Source organism: Mobula birostris, chromosome 23 (genome assembly GCF_030028105.1).
Source record: "Mobula birostris isolate sMobBir1 chromosome 23, sMobBir1.hap1, whole genome shotgun sequence".
NCBI lineage: Eukaryota > Metazoa > Chordata > Chondrichthyes > Myliobatiformes > Myliobatidae > Mobula > Mobula birostris.
In genome coordinates, this window is record NC_092392.1 from 39,402,017 (window position 1) to 39,421,255 (window position 19,239).

The window sequence follows — 19,239 nt, forward strand, 5'->3', positions numbered from 1 at the left end:
CCCATGGTTTCTTCACATGTTCATATGGACGGAACTGTCACAGTTTAGGCCAGCTTTGGAAATGTTAGAAAAGAGAGCTAAATATTGTGAAAAATGTTTAGCAGATGTTGAGTTGTACACAATAGTTTGTTTCAATAAATGATTTAGAAGTAGCAATGACGGAGTTATTTCTATCTCTTCGTTTGGGATTTTTTTTCTAGTCAATAACAAGCCGCCTTCACCCAGTACGTAGATATTTTAAGATCATCCTTTGTAAACCTCGGTCTGTTGTGAGACACACACAAAATGCTCGGTCTGTTGTGGGAACTCACCATCAGGCTGAAACTGCCTAACATACGTTCCTCCAGTATTTTGTGTGTGTTACTCTGGATTTACAGCATCCCTTGAGTCTGTTGTGGGAAATGCTTTGTCATATGCTCACCAGAAATCTAAACAGAATTGAGGAACTCCAAAAGATCCACATCTTTTAAACACTTGGGCAGTTTGAAAATGGGTAAACAAGGTAATGCATTAATTTTCAAAGTGGGAAACCACAAAACAGTCAGCATTGCAGACTGAGATAGGATGCAACATTTTGAATGTGTTTATTTTTTAGTTTTGTTTTCACTCAACAAGGTGTTTTACTGAACACTTCATTCAGGTAAAGTTTTAGATCTAAGTTCAGAGTAAAAACCACTATTTTGAAATCTTAGGAAATACTTACATATGCTGGGAATTGTTTGCACGAAGTGGACGCAGTTTTGTAATTTATTAACATGACGTACTGATTTTGAAACAAGGCATATGCTGTATATGCCATTGTATACACTTTTTATTTCCTTAAGAAACAAATCATCTGTTGAATCATGAATTTGTCCTGTAATAGTATCTGGCCAAAAAATATTCTATTTACTGATTTCATTGCCAGTTCTGGTCACGTCTCTTGTTGAACCAAGTTCTCTACTCTAAGTGAACATTTCTGTTCTCACAATGAACAAGGAATTTCCGCGGGCAGTACCGAGCCTCAGAAGAAAGTACTAAAATTCAGTCATCCAGGATTATCATTAAGCACACATCAAGGAATTTAATGTATCTGTTGGTATAAGGATTGGAGAACTTAATTTAATGAAATCTTACAAATAGAAAAATGTGAGTCAGTCCATTAAATCCAGAAATTAAATATTCCTGATACTGGAAATAGAAAATTAAGCAGTAAGTGCGGGAAATGCCCAATGGGCCAGGCAGCATGTGTGGAGGATGAGAGTTGCATGAAAGGACAACGTTCTGAAATGTTATCTCTGATTCCTCTCTTCCTCTGTAGATGCTACCTGATCTGGTGAGTACCTATGGTATTTTCCGATTTTTCTTTATTTCAGTTCATCGAGTAAGAGTTTCTTCACATATATCAGCATAAAGGGGGGAGATTAAAAATCTGGTTTAATGGTGTCATAACAACAATCTCTCAATCAACGTTAGCAAAGCAAGGTGGAGAGGGTTAATAACCTTAAATTCCTTGATGGGATCTCTCCTGGGATCAGCATGTAACTGCCATCACAAAGAATGCATAACAGTATCTCTCCTTTCTTAATGGCATGTCATCCAAAACTTAGCCAAACTTCTATAGATGCACAATGGAGAATATCCTGATTCGTTGCATCACAGCCTCATATGGAAACACCAATGCCCAGAAATGGAAAAGTCTACAGAAAGTGGTGGATACAGCCCAGTCCATCACAGGCAAAGCATTCTCCACTATTGAGCATATTTACAAGGAGCACTGCCACAAGAAAGCAGCATTTATCATCAAGGACTCCTATCATCTAGGCTTTCTTCTCACTACTACCATCAGGCAGGAGGCACAGGAACCTTACGTCCCACACCACTAGGTTCAGGAACAGTTATTACCCTTCAACCATCAGCTTCTGAACCACCTCAGTGCTGGACTGACTCCACAACCCGTAGACTCATTTTCAAGGGCTCTACAAATCATGTTTTCAGTATTATTTACTTTTTTATATATTGGTTGCATAATTTGTCTTCTGTACATAGGTTGTTTGTCAGTCTTTGTTATTTATAGTTTTTCGTAAATTCTATTATATTTCTTTATTTTCCTGTAAATGTTTGCATGAGAATTAATCTCAAGGCAGTATATGCTGACATACAAGTACTTTGATAATAAATTTATTTTGAACTTTGAACTTTGAATTTACTTCCACACACACCATATAGTGCTATCTTGAAGTAGAGCAGGGAGAGCAGTTTTCTGATATTTATTCTTTAACAAGCTGGATGTTCATGTTCACATTTCTATTTATTGGAGCTTGCTGATGGGGAAATTAGCAGTCTTGTTTTCCTACAATATTGTAATGCCTAAGCATTTTGGGCATCTTATGATCCATAAAGGCAATATTTAAAGCATTTCTTTCCACAGCAAATAAATAAAAACTATTGTCACAACTAAAATAGACAATTTCATTCCCTTGTAGTTTGATAATGATCACAAACAAGAGAAAGTCTGCAAATGCTGGAAGTACGAGCAACACACACAAAACGCTGAAGGAACCCAGCAGCAACACACACAAAATGCTGGAGAAACTCAGCTGGCCAGGCAGCATCTATGGAAAAAAGTACAGTTGACGTTTCAGGCCGAAACCCTTTGGCAGGACAGAACAAAAAAAGCTGAGGGGTAGATTCGAAAGGTGGGGGGAGGGGAGAGAGAAACACCAGCAGTAGGTGAAACTTGGGGGGTGGAGCAATGAAGTAAAGAGCTAGGAAGTTGATTGGTGAAAGAGACAGAAGGCCATGGAGAAAGAAGAAAGGGGGTAGGAGGAGCACCAAACGGAGGCATTGGGCAGGCAAGGAGATAACATGAGAGAGGGACAAAGGGATGGGAAATGATGAAGGGGGGGATGGAGGCTTTACTGGAAGTTTGAGAAATTGATGTTCATGCCATCAGGTTGGAGGCTACCCAAATGGAATATAAGGTGTTCCTCCAACCTAAGTGTGGCCTTATCCCGGAAGTGGAGGAGGCCATGGATGAACCTGCCAGTGTTTGGTGCTCCAGTGTGGCCCCTTGTATATCAGTCAGACCTGACGTAAATCAGGCGACTGCTTCACCAAGCATCTATGCTCTGTCCGCCAGAACAAGCGGGATCTTACAGTGGCCACCCATTTTAATTCCACTTCCCATACCCATTCCGATATGTCCATCCATGGCCTCCTCCAACCTGATGCATGAACATTGCTTTCTCAAACTTCCAGTAATGCCCCCAGCCCCCTTCCCCTTCACCATTTCCCATCCCCTTGTTCCTGTCTCATGTTATCTCCTTGCCCGCCCATCGCCTCCGTCTGGTGCTTCTTCCCCCCCCCCCCCTTTCTTCCATGGCCTACTGTCTCCTTCACCAATCAACTTACTAAGCTCTTGGCTTTTCATGCGTCTCCTTCCAAGTTTCACCTATCGCCTGGCGTTTCTCTCTCCTCTGCCCCCACCTTTCAAATCTACTCCTCAGCTTTATTTCTCCAGTCCTGCTGAAGGGTTTCAGCCTGAAACGCCGACTGTACTTTTTTCCATAGGTGCTGCCTGGCTTGCTGAGTTCCTCCAGCATTTTTTGTGTGTTGCTGCTGAGTTCCTCCAGCATTTTGAATTTGATTATGATGTCAGTTACGAATTATAAAGTTGGAGATTTTCAACAGTATTTATTGTTGAGATATAGTGCGGAGTCAGCCCTTCAAGCCATGCCACGCAGCAATCCCTGATTTAATCCTAGCCTCATCACAGGATAATTTGCAATAACCAATTAACCTACCAACTGTTACATCTTTGGACTGTGGGAGAAAACCATAGCACCCAGAGGAAACCCACACAGTTATAGGGAGAATGTACAAACTCCTTACAGGATTGAATAATATAACAACTTCCACTCTTCCCTTAAATTTACCTGCCTAGATTAAGCTACCTAGGTGCTACCTGACCTGCTGAGTTCTTCCATTATTTTTTGTGTGTTCCTTCATTCCAACATCTGCAGTCTTTTCTGTGTCTGTCTTAATAATATTGTTCTTTGCATTGCTATTGAATATGCTAATTACTAAATATTTTCAACAAACAATAAATGAAATTAGCAAGTTTTTTTTGTCATTCTCCCAGTCCCATTCCAGTTAGAGTCATAGCCATAGAGTCATGCAGCACAGAAGTCGGCCCTATGACCAAACTGGTCAGTCAGTGCTAACCTGGTGCCCACCTAAGCCAATTCCATTTTCCTGCATTTAGCCATATCCCTCTAAACCTTTCCTATCCATGTACCTGTCTGGTTGTCTTTAAAATGTTGTTAATGTACTTGACTCAAGCACTTCCTCTGACAGCTCATTCCATATATGAATCATCCTCTGTGAGAAAAAGTTGCCTCTCACGTTCCCATTAAATCTCTCCCCTCTCAGCTTAAACTGGCCAAGTGGTTAAGGCGTCAGTCTAGTGATCTGAAGGTCGCTAGTTCGAGCCTCAGCGGAGGCAGCGTGTTGTGTCCTTGAGCAAGGCACTTAACCACACGTTGCTCTGCGACGACACTGGTGCCAAGCTGTATCGGCCCTTGTGCCCTTCCCTTGGACAATATTGGTGGTGTAGAGAGGGGAGACTTGCAGCACAGGCAACTGCTGGTCTTCCCTGGGCCTCAGTCAACATCGAAATCGATGGACAGCCAAAGAAGAAGAAGAAACTTTCAGTTCTTGGCTCCTTGACTTTTAAAAAAATCCTATCTATGTCCCTCATGATTTTATACACCTTTGTAAGATACCCCTCATTCTCCTAAGCTCCATTGAATAAAGTCCTAATATGCTGAGCCTCTCTCCATAACTTAGTCCCTCTATTCCTGCAACATCCTTATAAATTATTCCTGCTGTTATATGATTAGAAAAGAGATTCAACTCCTGTTCTGGGTAATTTCCCAGTACTCGTGGATTACCAAAGTTAATTTTAGATCGTTACCCCACACATGAATGTGCAGTGCATCAGTTTCTTTCCATGTTGTAAATTATGTTAAGCTGAATTTGTATGCTGTTTTGTACAGCAATATGATACAGTGATTATTCGAATCAAAATCAAATTCATTTATCATTCTATCGTACATGAATACAGCCAAACACAACGGTGTTCCTCTGGGAGCAAGGTGCAAAGCATACATAGGGCATTCGAAACAGCAAGCAAAAACCATAGTCATGCCAAAAAAAAAACACATATGTAGTCCAAGACCCTGAGCAACATGTCCCGCACATTGATTGTACAGACACCTATCAGTTTACTAGCCCAGTACTTTTCTAATCTATTGTTATTTATTTCAGAACTGGGAAGATGCTATTAGGCACAAGAATAAAAGAGAAACCTGCACACTTCCAGTCATCAGAAAAAACATTTGTTTTTAACTTTAAGTCAGGACAACAGTCATATGTGCTATCTGCACCCCTCCAGATCCCAATGCAAGGAAGCATCAATGATTTACATGGACGTCTTATGCTCTTACATAATCTTCCTTGTTTTGTTGAGAATGGTGAGTATTCCATTTGAAATTTGACAACCACCTAAACCATTGAACTGTACGTAACTATATACAATGATTTCCTCTCAAATGCTCTTACCTTGGTCATTGAGTAAAACTGTAATTTTCTTGTCAGAAGAAATTGCTGACTTTCCTGTTCTGAAATAACTATTTGTCTCCCCATTTATCCATTTCTACCAATTCATCATTGATCAAATTGTCATGCAATAAAAAACACATATAATCCAAGACCTGAGCACAAATTGATTGTACAGATACCTGGCAGTATGATGCTCTGGATTGTTATTCTATCTTGCTTTTACATTCAATTTGGTGATTTAATGTTTAGTTATTTTGGCTGCCATCTTTATGAGGAAAACTGTAAATATGCATGTTAATTATCATGAATAATAACAAAATATACCTCTTGAAACCAAATGCTTTGCTTATATTATTATAAACAAACACAGACATCAGTCTGAAGAAGATTACAAGCTTTCATAAATAGAAATAATAATGCATTTATAACCATTTGGAGATATCATCTGATTCTAAGGTGCCATTTAATAACCTGTCTATTATGGCCATAATAAAATTCAATATAATCTTTGTAATGAGCAGTGATGCTCTTTAAAATGAGAGCCACCATTGTCAGATTGGAGTGTATTACTAATAATATGAGCATGGATAATTATTTATTAACAATCCAATGGAAATGATGGAGTGAATTGTGTCAGAGGCATCCTAGCTGAAGGGATTCTAATCTTGTTTGACTGCTTTCTGGGCGATAATTATTGTCGTAGTCTCCCTGTCATTCAGTATACAACAGTTATTACTGCTTATTTTAGCATTAAGCTGGCAGTTCTCTCATGGTCGATGCAACACAGCAGATTGCTGTAGGAATTGGGAGACTCTAGCATTAGCGCATGGGACAGACTAAGTGGACTATGGCACTTGAAGAGGACTATAGGAAAACTTTATTCAAAACAACAAATTAATTAGGATCTGATTTTAAAAATACATATGGAACTAATATCTCCCAATTCAAGCGACGCTGTTCATTTCTTTTGGGATCAATAAAATATCTATCATCTAACTTGCCGTTGTTAGGGCCTCAGTTCTGGGGCTATTGCTTTGGGAAGGAACTCTGATGTTGATTATCTTATTCTTCCAGTGACTCTGACAAATATTGTTGAGGGCATTGGCGGCATTTTTCAAGTGTCTTTAGGTGCCTGTTGTAAGTAGTTCTGGTCTCACAAGTATACAAAGGGTAAGGATCACTACTATCCAGTAGACACTAAGTTTGTTTTGCCAAATCTGTATTGATCTTCAGATTGATCAAAGACTTCGCTGACACACTGAAGATGGTGGTGAATTTCTTCATTAATGTTTTCTTCACCAATAGATGGCTTCTGAGGCCACGTCCACACTAGACTGGATAAATTCGTTACCGAGGCTCTTTCCTCTTTGTTTTGACCCTCCGTCCACACTGAAACAGCGTTTTCCTCCCCTGAAAACAGAGATTTTCTAAGATGTCCTCCAGAGTGTGTGAATTTGAAAATGCCGATTGTGCAGAGCAGTGTGGATGGGGTAAATGGATATTTTTAAAAACGCTGTCATGACGCGCCGGAACAGATGCTGGCAGCACAGCATTTCATTGTATTCTTGAACGCAACCTCCACACAACCTAACAATTTCAGAACAGACGGCAACGAGACTGAAGCCAGAAGAGTTAGAAATGTACTCACCAAATACTTTGACCCATAGCTTACTGAATAAATAAGTATACTCACTTTGCCCTGTTTTCTGTCCTTGCTTGTATGAAGGTGGTTTACCCATTTATGCAAGTACTTCTCTGACAATAGATGTGTAACAGCCTAATGTAACATTGTATGGAAATACAAGATAATACTGATGCAGACAATTTTTATACATTTAACAAGGTGCTTTATTAATGCAACAGAGTTAGTCAGTTTTTCAATGTTTGTCGTCAGCCGGGTCGTACTGTCCGTGAACCCCCTGTCGGTTGCCTCCATATGCTCCAGTATTTGTTTTTTTTAGTTTTAAGTCCTCCCGCGTGAGAGCCAACAGCAGTTCCTTTAAAGTTGTTCTAGCCTGTAATTGGACAAACGTGCACCAAGTATACCGTTTCCTCTTCGCTTGTTTTCTGTGTTTCCTGTGCAAGCCCAGTAGGAGGAGATTTGCCCAAATATCCATTCTAATGTGGACGGAGATATTTTTTAAAACGCTTGGTGTGGACACCTATCGTTTTTACGCGAAACCGGCGTTTTCAAAATTATCCAGTCTAGTGAGATATGCAAAGTAGTTTTGACAGGAAACTTTATTGTTGGATGGCAATGTTCTACTGAGAGGCACTTTGTTAGAGGACTTTTGTCTTGTGGATGTTAAGTATAAGGCCCATCCTCCTGTAAGCTTCAGAGAACAAATTAACAATGTCTTGGAGCTCAGCCCCGGAGCAAATACTAATGAAATATCATTTGCATACTGCAGCTCGACTACTGAATTTTGAGTAACGTTGATCCTGGCGTATGGTCACTGTGGATTAAACAGTTTTCCTGTAATCCTGGAACTTAGATCTACTCTAGTGGGAAGTTTGTTGGAAATTAGATACAACAAATGGAGCAAGAAAGATTCAAAAAGATGTTCAAATAATGAGGCATTTGACACTGGTCTTCACCATGATTGATGTTGCACCCACACCCTGTCTTCCAGAGAAAGTGGGATCTCCCAGTGGCCACCCGTTTTAATTCCACTTCCCATTCCCATTTCTGACATGTCAGTCTATGGCCCCCTCTTCTGTCGTGATGAAGGCACGCTCAGTTTGGAGGAGCAACATCTGACATGTCGTGTGGGTAGCCTCCAACCTAATAGCATGAACATCGATTTCTCAAACTTAAGCCCACCATCCCCCCCCCACCTCCTTCATCATTCCCCAAGCCCATTTCCCTCTCTCACCTTACCAGCTTACCTGCCTATCAACTTACTTTGCTGCTCCTCCCCCCTTTGTTTCTTCCATGGCCTTCTTTCCTCTCCCTTCAGATTTCCACTTCTCCAGCCCTGTAGCTCTTTTACTAATTAACTTCCCAGCTCCTTACTTCACCTCCCCCTCGTTTCACCTATTACGTTATGTTCTTCCTTCCCTCGTTTCACCTATTACGTTATGTTTCTTCCTCCCCTCTCCCCACTTTCTCACTCTGACTGCTCACCTTTTTTTTCCCAGTCCTGATGAAGGGTCTCAGCCTGAAACGCCTTTTCCATAGATGCTGCCTGGTCTGCTGGGTTCCTCCAGCATTTTGCGTGTGTTGCTTTGATTTCCAGCATCTAGAGATTTTCTCTTGTTTGTTGTAGACCTGTTGGTTAGGATAATTATGAAACAAACATGAAGTTGGTGATGAATTTGAGAAGGGTGTTCCATAATCCCTCCCTGATGGAATTAAAGTTCCTAGTAAGTTTGAAAAGCTTGTGTATTGCCTTTGGTGCTGCTCTCTACATTTTTCTTGAAGCTGTCATGTGAAGGTTATGTCCATTGTAGCTTAGCTGTAGTTGGACAGAAACCATACTGTAATTGTGAGAGCAGCTCTGTAGCTATTGTGGAGAGGTGGTTTAAGTGACCCTGTTAATAATACATATTTTTGGAGATAGTGGAAAGACCCTACTTTAGTTACCATAGTCAAGCTTGTTTTCATTTTTGAAGATGCTCATAATTATGGAATCATCTGAGGTCCCCCTGTATCTACCAGATGTGGACATGGAGATAGTGAATTTGTGACTGCAGCTCTCCGCCACCAAATTTTAGTACAGCAATAGGGATATTATCTGCATCTGAAACCTCAACTTTTTTTAGTTGGTATGTGGCCTTTGGTCTTTGAAGCTTCATATCAATCAAGGCTGGACTAAGTAGGTAAATGTGGCATTGAGTCAAGAGAGCAGGTGTCGAGGATAGATTTGAGTACTCTTCCCAGTGGTTCTTGGCTGCCTCTCTATCCATATGTTAACCTTCATTCTTTGCTTCCATTGAGGCCTTGAAAAATTATTAATGGTTTACACCCAGAAATAAGTACCCATCTACCATCAGGCTCAAGCACAGTTTTGACCCCACTGTTAAATAGTTACTAAATATGACTATTGCACTAGGGAACTACAGTATTTAATAATTTGGAGGAACTCAGCAGGTCGGGCAGCATCTGTGGAAAAGATCGGTCGACGTTTCGGGCCGGAACCCTTCATCAGGACCGACCTGCTGAGTTCCTCCAGCGTGTTGTGAGTGTTGCTTTGACCCCAGCATCTGCAGATTATTTTGTATTTAATAATTTGGATGCTTAGCCTCATAATCTACCTCACTTTGATCTGCACCTTGTTGTTTACATTCACTGCACCTTCTCTGTGGCAGTTATACTTTATTCTGCATTGTTATTCTTTGACCTTGTTCTAGCTTAATGCACTGTGTAATGATCTCATATGTATGAACAGTACGTAAGATCAGCTTTTCACTGTATCTTTGTATAAGTGACAATAATAAAACAATTCTAATTCCGATTCTAAAGCAGGAGGACATTTGCTTAATTTTGCACATCTCTAAGAACTTTCAAAATCTCAATGACACTCCACATTTGCAAACATTGGAGAAGACAGTGGCTTCAGGGGAAAGGGAGACAGCTCCCATGATCACTCAGAGGGATATGCAAGCTTTGATCAATGAGATGCATACCATGGGTACATTCCATGTGCATCTATGGTACTCCAGAAGATCTGCTAGGTTCATATAAAGAAGTGTCTAGCATGACATGGCTACAAGGTATTAACTAGGGGAAAGATACCTCTCAAGACGATCAATGTTGGAATAAAGTTCGTGAGTCCCCAACATAAGCCATCTGTACATATACTTCATGCCTGCAGAACAGAAATGCTGTCAGAACTTCCTTTACTCAAAGGTCTGTTCAGGTCCCAGCATGCTCAATTTCACCATCTTCAATAGATTATCTTTCACAACTTCCACCAACTTCAGGAAGATTCTATCACAAACTACTTTCCATTGTATATGTCACTTTCCCATGCAACCATGAGGTTTATAAAACTAGGACAAGAAAATCTGCAGATGCTGGAAATCCAAAGCAATGCGCACAAAATGCAGGAGTAACTCAGCAGGTCAGACAGCATCTGTGGAAAAGAGTAAACAGTTGATGTTTCAGGCTGAGACCTTTCATCAGGTCTTGATGAAAGATCTTGGCCTGAAATATCGATTGTTTAGTTTGCAGCGATGCTCCCTGAGTTGGAGAAAATACTGCTACTATTTATTGTAACATGGATTCTAGAACATCCTGTACTTCTGAAATTGCCCTGTGTTAATATACTGTCTGCTTAACAAAATGCTTACATGATATGCTCCTGGTTCCACTGTGCATGGTTCACTCAAGTCACGGATTGCAGCTTTTTGCTCCAGAGGAAATGGCAAGGGGTATAACTTAATGCCCTCAAGGCCCCAGACAGTCCTTCCAGGTGAGGCAACACTTCACCTGTGAGTTGGCTGGGGTGGTATACTGCGCCCGGTGCTCCCGATGTGGCCTTCTATTGGCGAGACCCGACGCAGGCTGGGAGATCGTTTTGCTGAACATCTACGCTCTGTCCGCCAAAGAAAACAGGATCTCCCAGTGGCCACACATTTTAATTCCACATCCCATTCCCATTCTGATATGTCTATCCACGGCCTCCTCTACTGTAAAGATGAAGCCACACTCAGGTTGGAGGAACAACACCTTATATTCTGTCTGGGTAGCCTCCAACCTGATGGCATGGACATTGACTTCTCTAACTTCCGCTAATGCCCCACCTCCCCCTTGTACCCCAACCGTTATTTATTTATATACACACATTCTTTCTCTCTCTCTCCTTTTTCTCCCTCTGTCCCTCTGACTATACCCCTTGCCCATCCTCTGGGATTTCCCCCCCTCCCCCTTTTCCTTCTCCCTGGGCCTCCTGTCCCATGATCCTCTCATATCCCTTTTGCCAATCAACTGTCCAGCTCTTGGCTCCATCCCTCCCCCTCCTGTCTTCTCCTATCATTTTGGATCTCCCCCTCCCTCTCCCACTTTCAAATCTCTTACTAGCTGTTCTTTCAGTTAGTCCTGATGAAGGGTCTTGGCCCAAAACGTCGACTGTACTTCTTCCTAGTGATGCTGCCTGGCCTGCTGCGTTCACCAGCAACTTTGATAATGTGCGTAATTCTGTCATTTGATTTGTGCCAGAGAAAGGGCAGCAACATGATAGCACATGGCAGTCCTCAGTCCATTTTCACATCTGAAAATGATCTCCAGTGAGGTCTACTTAAGGAAAAGTTGAAATTTAACCCTGTAGTATCCAAAACACAAACACTACATGTATGGATTTCTGGGCTCTTGCTTTATATTGTAGTGTTATATTCAGATTTGAATCTTTGTTGAAATATGCTGTGTTAGATTGAATACAGCAATACAGAATGGTTGACGTTAGATTGCGTCTTTTGTATTATGGGATACCTTTTGAAGAAAAGGAGAATCCTTTTTCAGTAATGTTTTTCAAATGTTTTACAGATTTAAAAAATTCCCTTTATCAATTTATTAATGAAGAAACTGAAAGGAATTATGACAAAGAAGCAGAAGCTGCATTAGAAAAAGTAAAAAGCAGCGAATTAAGTACTGAGCAGCTTGTTAACGCTTGGGCGAAAGCTTATCACGAGGTATGTATTTTAGAAAAGTCAGCCAGTAGCTTGGGGACATCCAACAGCATAAAGCCAACCAAACAATTGGAAGAATTAGAGATTTTTGTTTTGGGCTATGCTTCTGTTTTGCTTGTTTCCTAAAGATAAATCTTAAGTGCACATTTGAGAGCTGTTAGTAAAAATCCTGCAGGAATGCAATTTTGTTTTGTGTATTAGCCAGGCTTATTTTTCTGTGTCTAATTTAACATAGCAGCTGTACAATGATTTATGTGGTTTTATGACATTAAAGGACAACACAAAGAGAAGCTGGAGGATGAGCAGATGATTTCTGGCATCCACATGTCAGGATGCTGAAGCAGGGACCCAGTTGCAGACTAAGTACTGTGCACACTGTGATATTTACTGAGGGGCAACAAAGTCGGAGTCAAAGTTCAGGCAGAGATCAAAAATTCCACAGAAATCCAAAAACCAGAATCAGGAAGGAAACAGGCAGCGTCGATATTCAGATGGACAGAGTGCAGATACGAATGCTGGAAAGGCTCAGGAAAACTCACTGGCACAATCTGGCAACAAACAGGTGAAAATGCAGGACCAAAATACACTGAGCAATAAATAGAGAGGCAGATGATAGGTGGAGCACAACGAGACAGAAGTGGCAACAAAACAGGTAATAATGGTGAGAGATGAGAGGCAGAATACTCAGTAATACAGGGGCCGGAGTAGAGCAGGAGCAGGGACAGGAACACATGGGGCATGAAAACAAACCAGAGCACATGGCAATACAAAAACACAGAATGGTGGCTAGGGGGAAACACACAAAAGGATGGAGTTCAGTTGGAGGTACTGACGCTACAGTCATTTGTGTCTCCAAAGAATAAGGAGAATTGGTTTAAGCACAACTTGTGATAGACCTCATTACATTGTTGATTTTTCAAATATTTACATCTATACAATACCAATGTTTATATGTTTTATTGAAGTTTATTTCTTTATTTAGAAATACTTTGTGTCCTCAGGACCTTGCAGCTCAATGAGCCCGCGCTGCCCAATTACACTCATGTGACCAATTAACCTACAAACCCGTACACCTTTGGAATCTGGGAGGAAATCGGAACACCCGAAGGAGAGCGTATAAACTCGTTACAGACTGTGGAAGAATTGAACCTGGGTGTCTGGCACTGTAATAATGTTACTGTCACCGCTATGTTATTGTTATACACACTTTGCTCTTAATATTGTCCTTGTATGCTCATGTCATCTGCCATGAATTAGTTTGCTGCACATTGCATTCTATAGATTTGATGCTTCAATGTTATAAAATTTTAAAGAAGTCACTGAGCCGAATTTAGCTAATATGTTTCATTAATTTCTAGACCACATTGGAATACGCTCAGCCTGAAGAGCCAAGCTGGGATGAAGATTTTGCAGACGTATACCATGACTTGATTCATTCTCCAGCCTCTGAGACTCTACTAAACCTGGAACATAATTACTTTGTCAGAGTTTCAGAGCTCATAAGTGAAAGAGACATGGAATTAAAGAAGCTACAGGAAAGGTTTGTAATTTTCATACAAATGAAAGTGTCTGCATAATATGCTGTTTTTCTGTCTAACTCAAAAGTGGAATGCATTTTCAATCCAAGAAATTGATCCAAACATTGTTGTAACCAGTGCAAATACAGCAGTGATGTAATAAACATGGAATTCCAGAGATGAATAGCAAGTTTGATCAGTGCTATCAAGTTCAAGTTCCTTGTGAAAATATTCTGATTATTAAGAAAAGTAATGCTGTTAACGTAATTTGAAATAGTTCACTAAGAGAGATAAGTGAGGCTAAATTGATGTAGAAACATAGAAACATAGAAAATAGGTGCAGGAGTAGGCCATTCGGCCCTTCGAAGCATGCACCGCCATTTATTATGATCATGGCTGATCATCCAACCCCGAACACTGCCCCAGCCCTCCCTCCATACCCCCTGATCCCCGTAGCCACAAGGGCCATATCTAACTCCCTCTTAAATATAGCCAATGAACTGGCCTCAACTGTTTCCTGTGGCAGAGAATTCCACAGATTCACCACTCTCTGTGTGAAGAAGTTTTTCCTAATCTCAGTCCTAAAAGGCTTCCCCTTTATCCTCAAACTGTGACCCCTCGTTCTGGACTTCCCCAACATCGGGAACAATCTTCCTGCATCTAGCCTGTCCAATCCCTTTAGGATCTTATACATTTCAATTAGATCCCCCCTTAATCTTCTAAATTCCAACGTGTACAAGCCCAGTTCATCCAGTCTTTCTTCATATGAAAGTCCTGCCATCCCAGGAATCAATCTGGTGAACCTTCTTTGTACTCCCTCTATGGCAAGGATGTCTTTCCTCAGATTAGGGGACCAAAACTGCACACAATACTCCAGGTGTGGTCTCACCAAGGCCTTGTACAACTGCAGTAGTACCTCCCTGCTCCTGTACTCGAATCCTCTGGCTATAAATGCCAGCATACCATTCGCCTTTTTCACCGCCTGCTGTACCTGCATGCCCACTTTCAATGACTGGTGTACATTGACACCCAGGTCTCGTTGCACTTCCCCTTTTCCTAATCGGCCACCATTCAGATAATAATCTGTTTTCCTATTTTTGCCACCAAAGTGGATAACTTCACATTTATCCACATTAAATTGCATCTGCCATGAATTTGCCCACTCACCCAACCTATCCAAGTCACTCTGCATCCTCTTAGCATCCTCCTCACAGCTAACACTGCCACCCAGCTCCGTGTCATCTGCAGACTTGGAGATGCTGCATTTAATTCCCTCATCCAAATCATTAATATATATTGTAAACAACTGAGGTCCCAGCACTGAGCCTTGCGGTACCCCACTAGGCACCGCCTGCCATTCTGAAAAGGTCCCGTTTATTCCCACTCTTTGCTTCCTGTCTGCTAACCAATTCTCTATCCACATCAATACCTTACCACCAATACCGTGTCCTTTAAGTTTGCACACTAATCTCCTGTGTGGGACCTTGTCAAAAGCCTTTTGAAAATCCAAATATACCACATCCACTGGTTCTCCCCTATCCACTCTACTAGTTACATCCTCAAAAAATTCTATGAGATTCGTCAGACATGGTTTTCCTTTCACAAATCCATGCTGACTTTGTCCGATGATTTCACCGCTTTCCAAATGTGCTGTTATCACATCTTTGATAACTGACTCCAGCAGTTTCCCCACCACCGACGTTAGGCTAACCGGTCTATAATTCCCCGGTTTCTCTCTCCCTCCTTTTTTAAAAAGTGGGGTTACATTAGCCACCCTCCAATCCTCAGGAACTAGTCCTGAATCTAACGAGTTTTGAAAAATTATCACTAATGCATCCACTATTTCTTGGGCTACTTCCTTAAGCACTCTGGGATGCAGACCATCTGGCCCTGGGGATTTATCTGCCTTCAATCCCTTCAATTTACCTAACACCACTTCCCTACTAACATGTATTTTGCTCATTTCCTCCATCTCACTGGACCCTCTGTCCCCTACTATTTCTGGAAGATTATTTATGTCCTCCTTAGTGAAGACAGAACCAAAATAATTATTCAATTGGTCTGCCATGTCCTTGCTCCCCATAATCAATTCACCTGTTTCTGTCTGTAGAGGACCTACATTTGTCTTTACCAGTCTTTTCCTTTTTACATATCTATAAAAGCTTTTACAGTCAGTTTTTATGTTCCCTGCCAGTTTTCTGTCATAATCTTTTTTCCCCTTCCTAATTAAGCCCTTTGTCCTCCTCTGCTGAACTCTGAATTTCTCCCAGTCCTCAGGTGATCCACTTTCTCTGGCTAATTGGTATGCTTCTTCTTTGGAATTGATACTATCCCTAATTTCTCTTGTCAGCCATGGGTGCACTACCTTCCTTGATTTATTCTTTTGCCAAACTGGGACGAACAATTGTTGTAGTTCATTCATGCAACCTTTAAATGCTTGCCATTGCATATCCACCGTCAATCCTTTAAGTGTCATTTGCCAGTCTAGCTTAGCTAATTCACGTCTCATACCTTCAAAGTTACCCCTCTTTAAGTTCAGAACCTTTGTTTCTGAATTAACTATGTCACTCTCCATCTTAATGAAGAATTCCACCATATTATGGTCACTCTTACCCAAGGGGCCTCTCACGACAAGATTGCTAATTAACCCTTCCTCATTGCTCAAAACCCAGTCCAGAATAGCCTGCTCTCTAGTTGGTTCCTCGACATGTTGGTTCAAAAAACCATCCCGCATACATTCCAAGAAATCCTCTTCCTCAGCACCTTTACCAATTTGGTTCACCCAATCTACATGTAGATTGAAGTCACCCATTATAACTGCTGTTCCTTTATTGCACACATTTCTAATTTCCTGTTTAATACCATCTCCGACCTCACTACTACTGTTAGGTGGCCTGTACACAACTCCCACCAGTGTTTTCTGCCCCTTAGTGTTACGCAGCTCTACCCATGTAGTTGATATTCATTGATATGAAATACAACTTTACGCAAAATCTAATACCACTGTTAGAACTTGGTTATACTATTTGCAGTCCAGTTCTAATTGACAGTATGCATATTCACAATAATTATCTCTTTCAGTGGTGCATCATGACTAAATTGAATATATTCAGTAAATTTTCATGTTTTTTTCTGTTCCTTCAATGAAAATTTACCCTGTTTTTATTAGATTTGGTGTATCCTAGAATAGTCGCTTTATGTATTTTGAAATAAGACAAGAGAGTACGTACCAGTCTTCATAGAGGGATCAGAAGTAGAGAGAGTGAGCAATTTCAAGTTCCTGGGTGTCAGTATCTCTGAGGACGTAACCTGGACACAACATATCGATGCAGACATAATGAAGGCAAGGCAATGACTATATTTTATTAGGAGTTTGAGGGGATTTGGTATGTCACCAAAAATACTCACATATCCCTACAGATGTACTGTGGAGAGCACTCGAAATGGCTGTATCACCACCTGGTATGTGGGGGGGCGGGGGGCTACTGCACAGTATCAAAATAAGCTGCAGAGAGTTGTAAACTTAGTCAGCTCCATCATGAGCATGAGCCTCTGTAGTATCCAGAACATCTTCAAGGAGTGGTGCCTCAAAAAGAAGGTGATCATTAAGGATCTCCATCACCCAGGACATGTCTTCTTCTCATTGCTACCATCAGGAAGGAGATACAGAAACCCGAAGGCACACATTCAGTGATTCAGGAACAGCTTCTTCCCCTCTGCCAATCTGATTTCTGAATATACATTGAGCCCATGACCACTACTTTTTTATTTCTTTTTGTTTTGCACTACTTTTTAAATTTTAACTATTATACATACTTCACTCTCTATCTCTCGCTCCCCCTCCCCCTCCCCCTCCCTCTCCCTCCCTCCCTCCCCTGATTCTGATTACATTTTTTTGTTGGTTTTGCTGTGTTAGGGAGGTTAATATGTTACTTATCTTCTCAAGGAACGCAATGTCTTTAAAACTGATTTCTTTTTTAATAGGCAGTCTGTAGAAATGGACAAAGTAATGCAAGAACTAGGAAAAACACTTAGAGATCAAGATGTAAACTCAGTTGCTGCTCAACATTTTGATTCCCAACAGGTAATCCAACTGTACCTTCACTGATATAATTACGTTTAATTCATTAAATGTAATTCAGGTGCGAAGTAACATTCCCAGATAAATCAGTTACTTCAGTACTGAGCCACAAAAATTATAGTGTGAACCAAAATCTTAAATTTTGTCAAGTGTCATCTATTTATGTGTGCAGAAATTTGTACAAATTATTTTGAAGAAGGAAAAAAGCTCCCCAAAGATCAACCAACTATAGTTGTACAGGATGGAACATACAGGATGAAAGTTAACATATTTAATGTTGCTGCCGCGCACACCTATAATTTTGTTCTGCGGAATGAACATAGTACCAGAGTAACACTCCACTAGTCTGTAATCCAAAACTTTGGAAACCGTAGTGGTTCAGCATCTGGTTACCAGTGAATGTTTGCATTTCCTGCTCACTGGGGTCTTGGTGTCCACACTCCCCCTTACTCACTAGGGCATTAATTCCCATGATCACCTCCACTAGCTGGGGCATGACTCCCATGTTCCCATTGAACTTACCCAATTAACTGTAAAATTTATTACAATATTGCCTAACATCCATAATAGAGAAATAAATGCACTTTGGGTGTTAGTAGATATGACATCCTGTTGTCCAGAAAATCAGCTTGTCTGGCATCACCAAAGTGATGCAAGTATCTGATTATAAAGGTTTTACTAGTCTGAGTAGTCTCTTCTTGAAAACTTATTATTATAATACAAAGATGTAAGATCACTATATTTTAATGTAAAGAAAATATCTTAAAGAAAATCTTGTAAACATCTGTAAAATTTCTGTAATTAGGTACTGGAGAATAAATGGGCCAGTGAACTAAAACAACTAATGACAATTCAGAAACAGGAATACCAAGAGTGGGTAATAAAACTACATCAAGACATGAAAAATCCTAACAACAGTACAGTCAGGTAGCTTATTTATGAATTTGTTTATTGATCTACAATTAACGTTGTTATCATGACATACTGTACCTGCCTAATCATTCAGAGAGGAGGCATGAGTCTGCAGATGCTGGTATCTGGAATGAGAAACAAGCTGCTGGAGGAATACAGCAGTATGGGCATCATCTATGTGTGTGGGGGTGGGGGAGGAGGAGAGACTGTCAATGTTCTTGTCATAATACAGGGTTTTGAATCAAAACTTCGACAACTCCTTTCCTCCAACAGATAATGTTCAAACCACTGAGTTCATCAAGAAGATTATTTGATGTTCCTCATTAACTATTAGTTTTTGGGCAATACTTTGATGCTTGCATAACTTTGCCAAAAGTTTTTTTTCTTGGATTTTGCATGTGGTTGGGTCATCTTTATATTGCTGTGCTCCTTAACTGTGTTCTCTGTCTCTTTCTAATTACCAAATTAACCAATTCTAAGATGAATAAGATCAAC

General features: G+C 40.7%; 1 protein-coding gene across 5 annotated transcripts in view; it reads left to right on the top strand.

The window, feature by feature from the left end:
• Nucleotides 1-19,239, top strand: part of ferry3 (FERRY endosomal RAB5 effector complex subunit 3) — a 75,909-nt gene that overhangs the window by 22,686 nt on the left and 33,984 nt on the right. For 3 of the 5 annotated variants that reach the window (XM_072241040.1, XM_072241039.1, XM_072241038.1), the window contains exons 2-6: nt 5,311-5,516; nt 12,092-12,237; nt 13,593-13,774; nt 17,736-17,835; nt 18,638-18,759. In XM_072241040.1, coding sequence (XP_072097141.1) covers nt 5,321-5,516; nt 12,092-12,237; nt 13,593-13,774; nt 17,736-17,835; nt 18,638-18,759 — 746 coding nt within the window. In that variant the 5' untranslated portion in view covers nt 5,311-5,320. Of the gene's footprint in view, nt 1-5,310; nt 5,517-12,091; nt 13,775-17,735; nt 17,836-18,637; nt 18,760-19,239 lie in introns of those variants that run through there. The other 2 variants (XM_072241042.1, XM_072241041.1) reach the window with 2 other exon arrangements.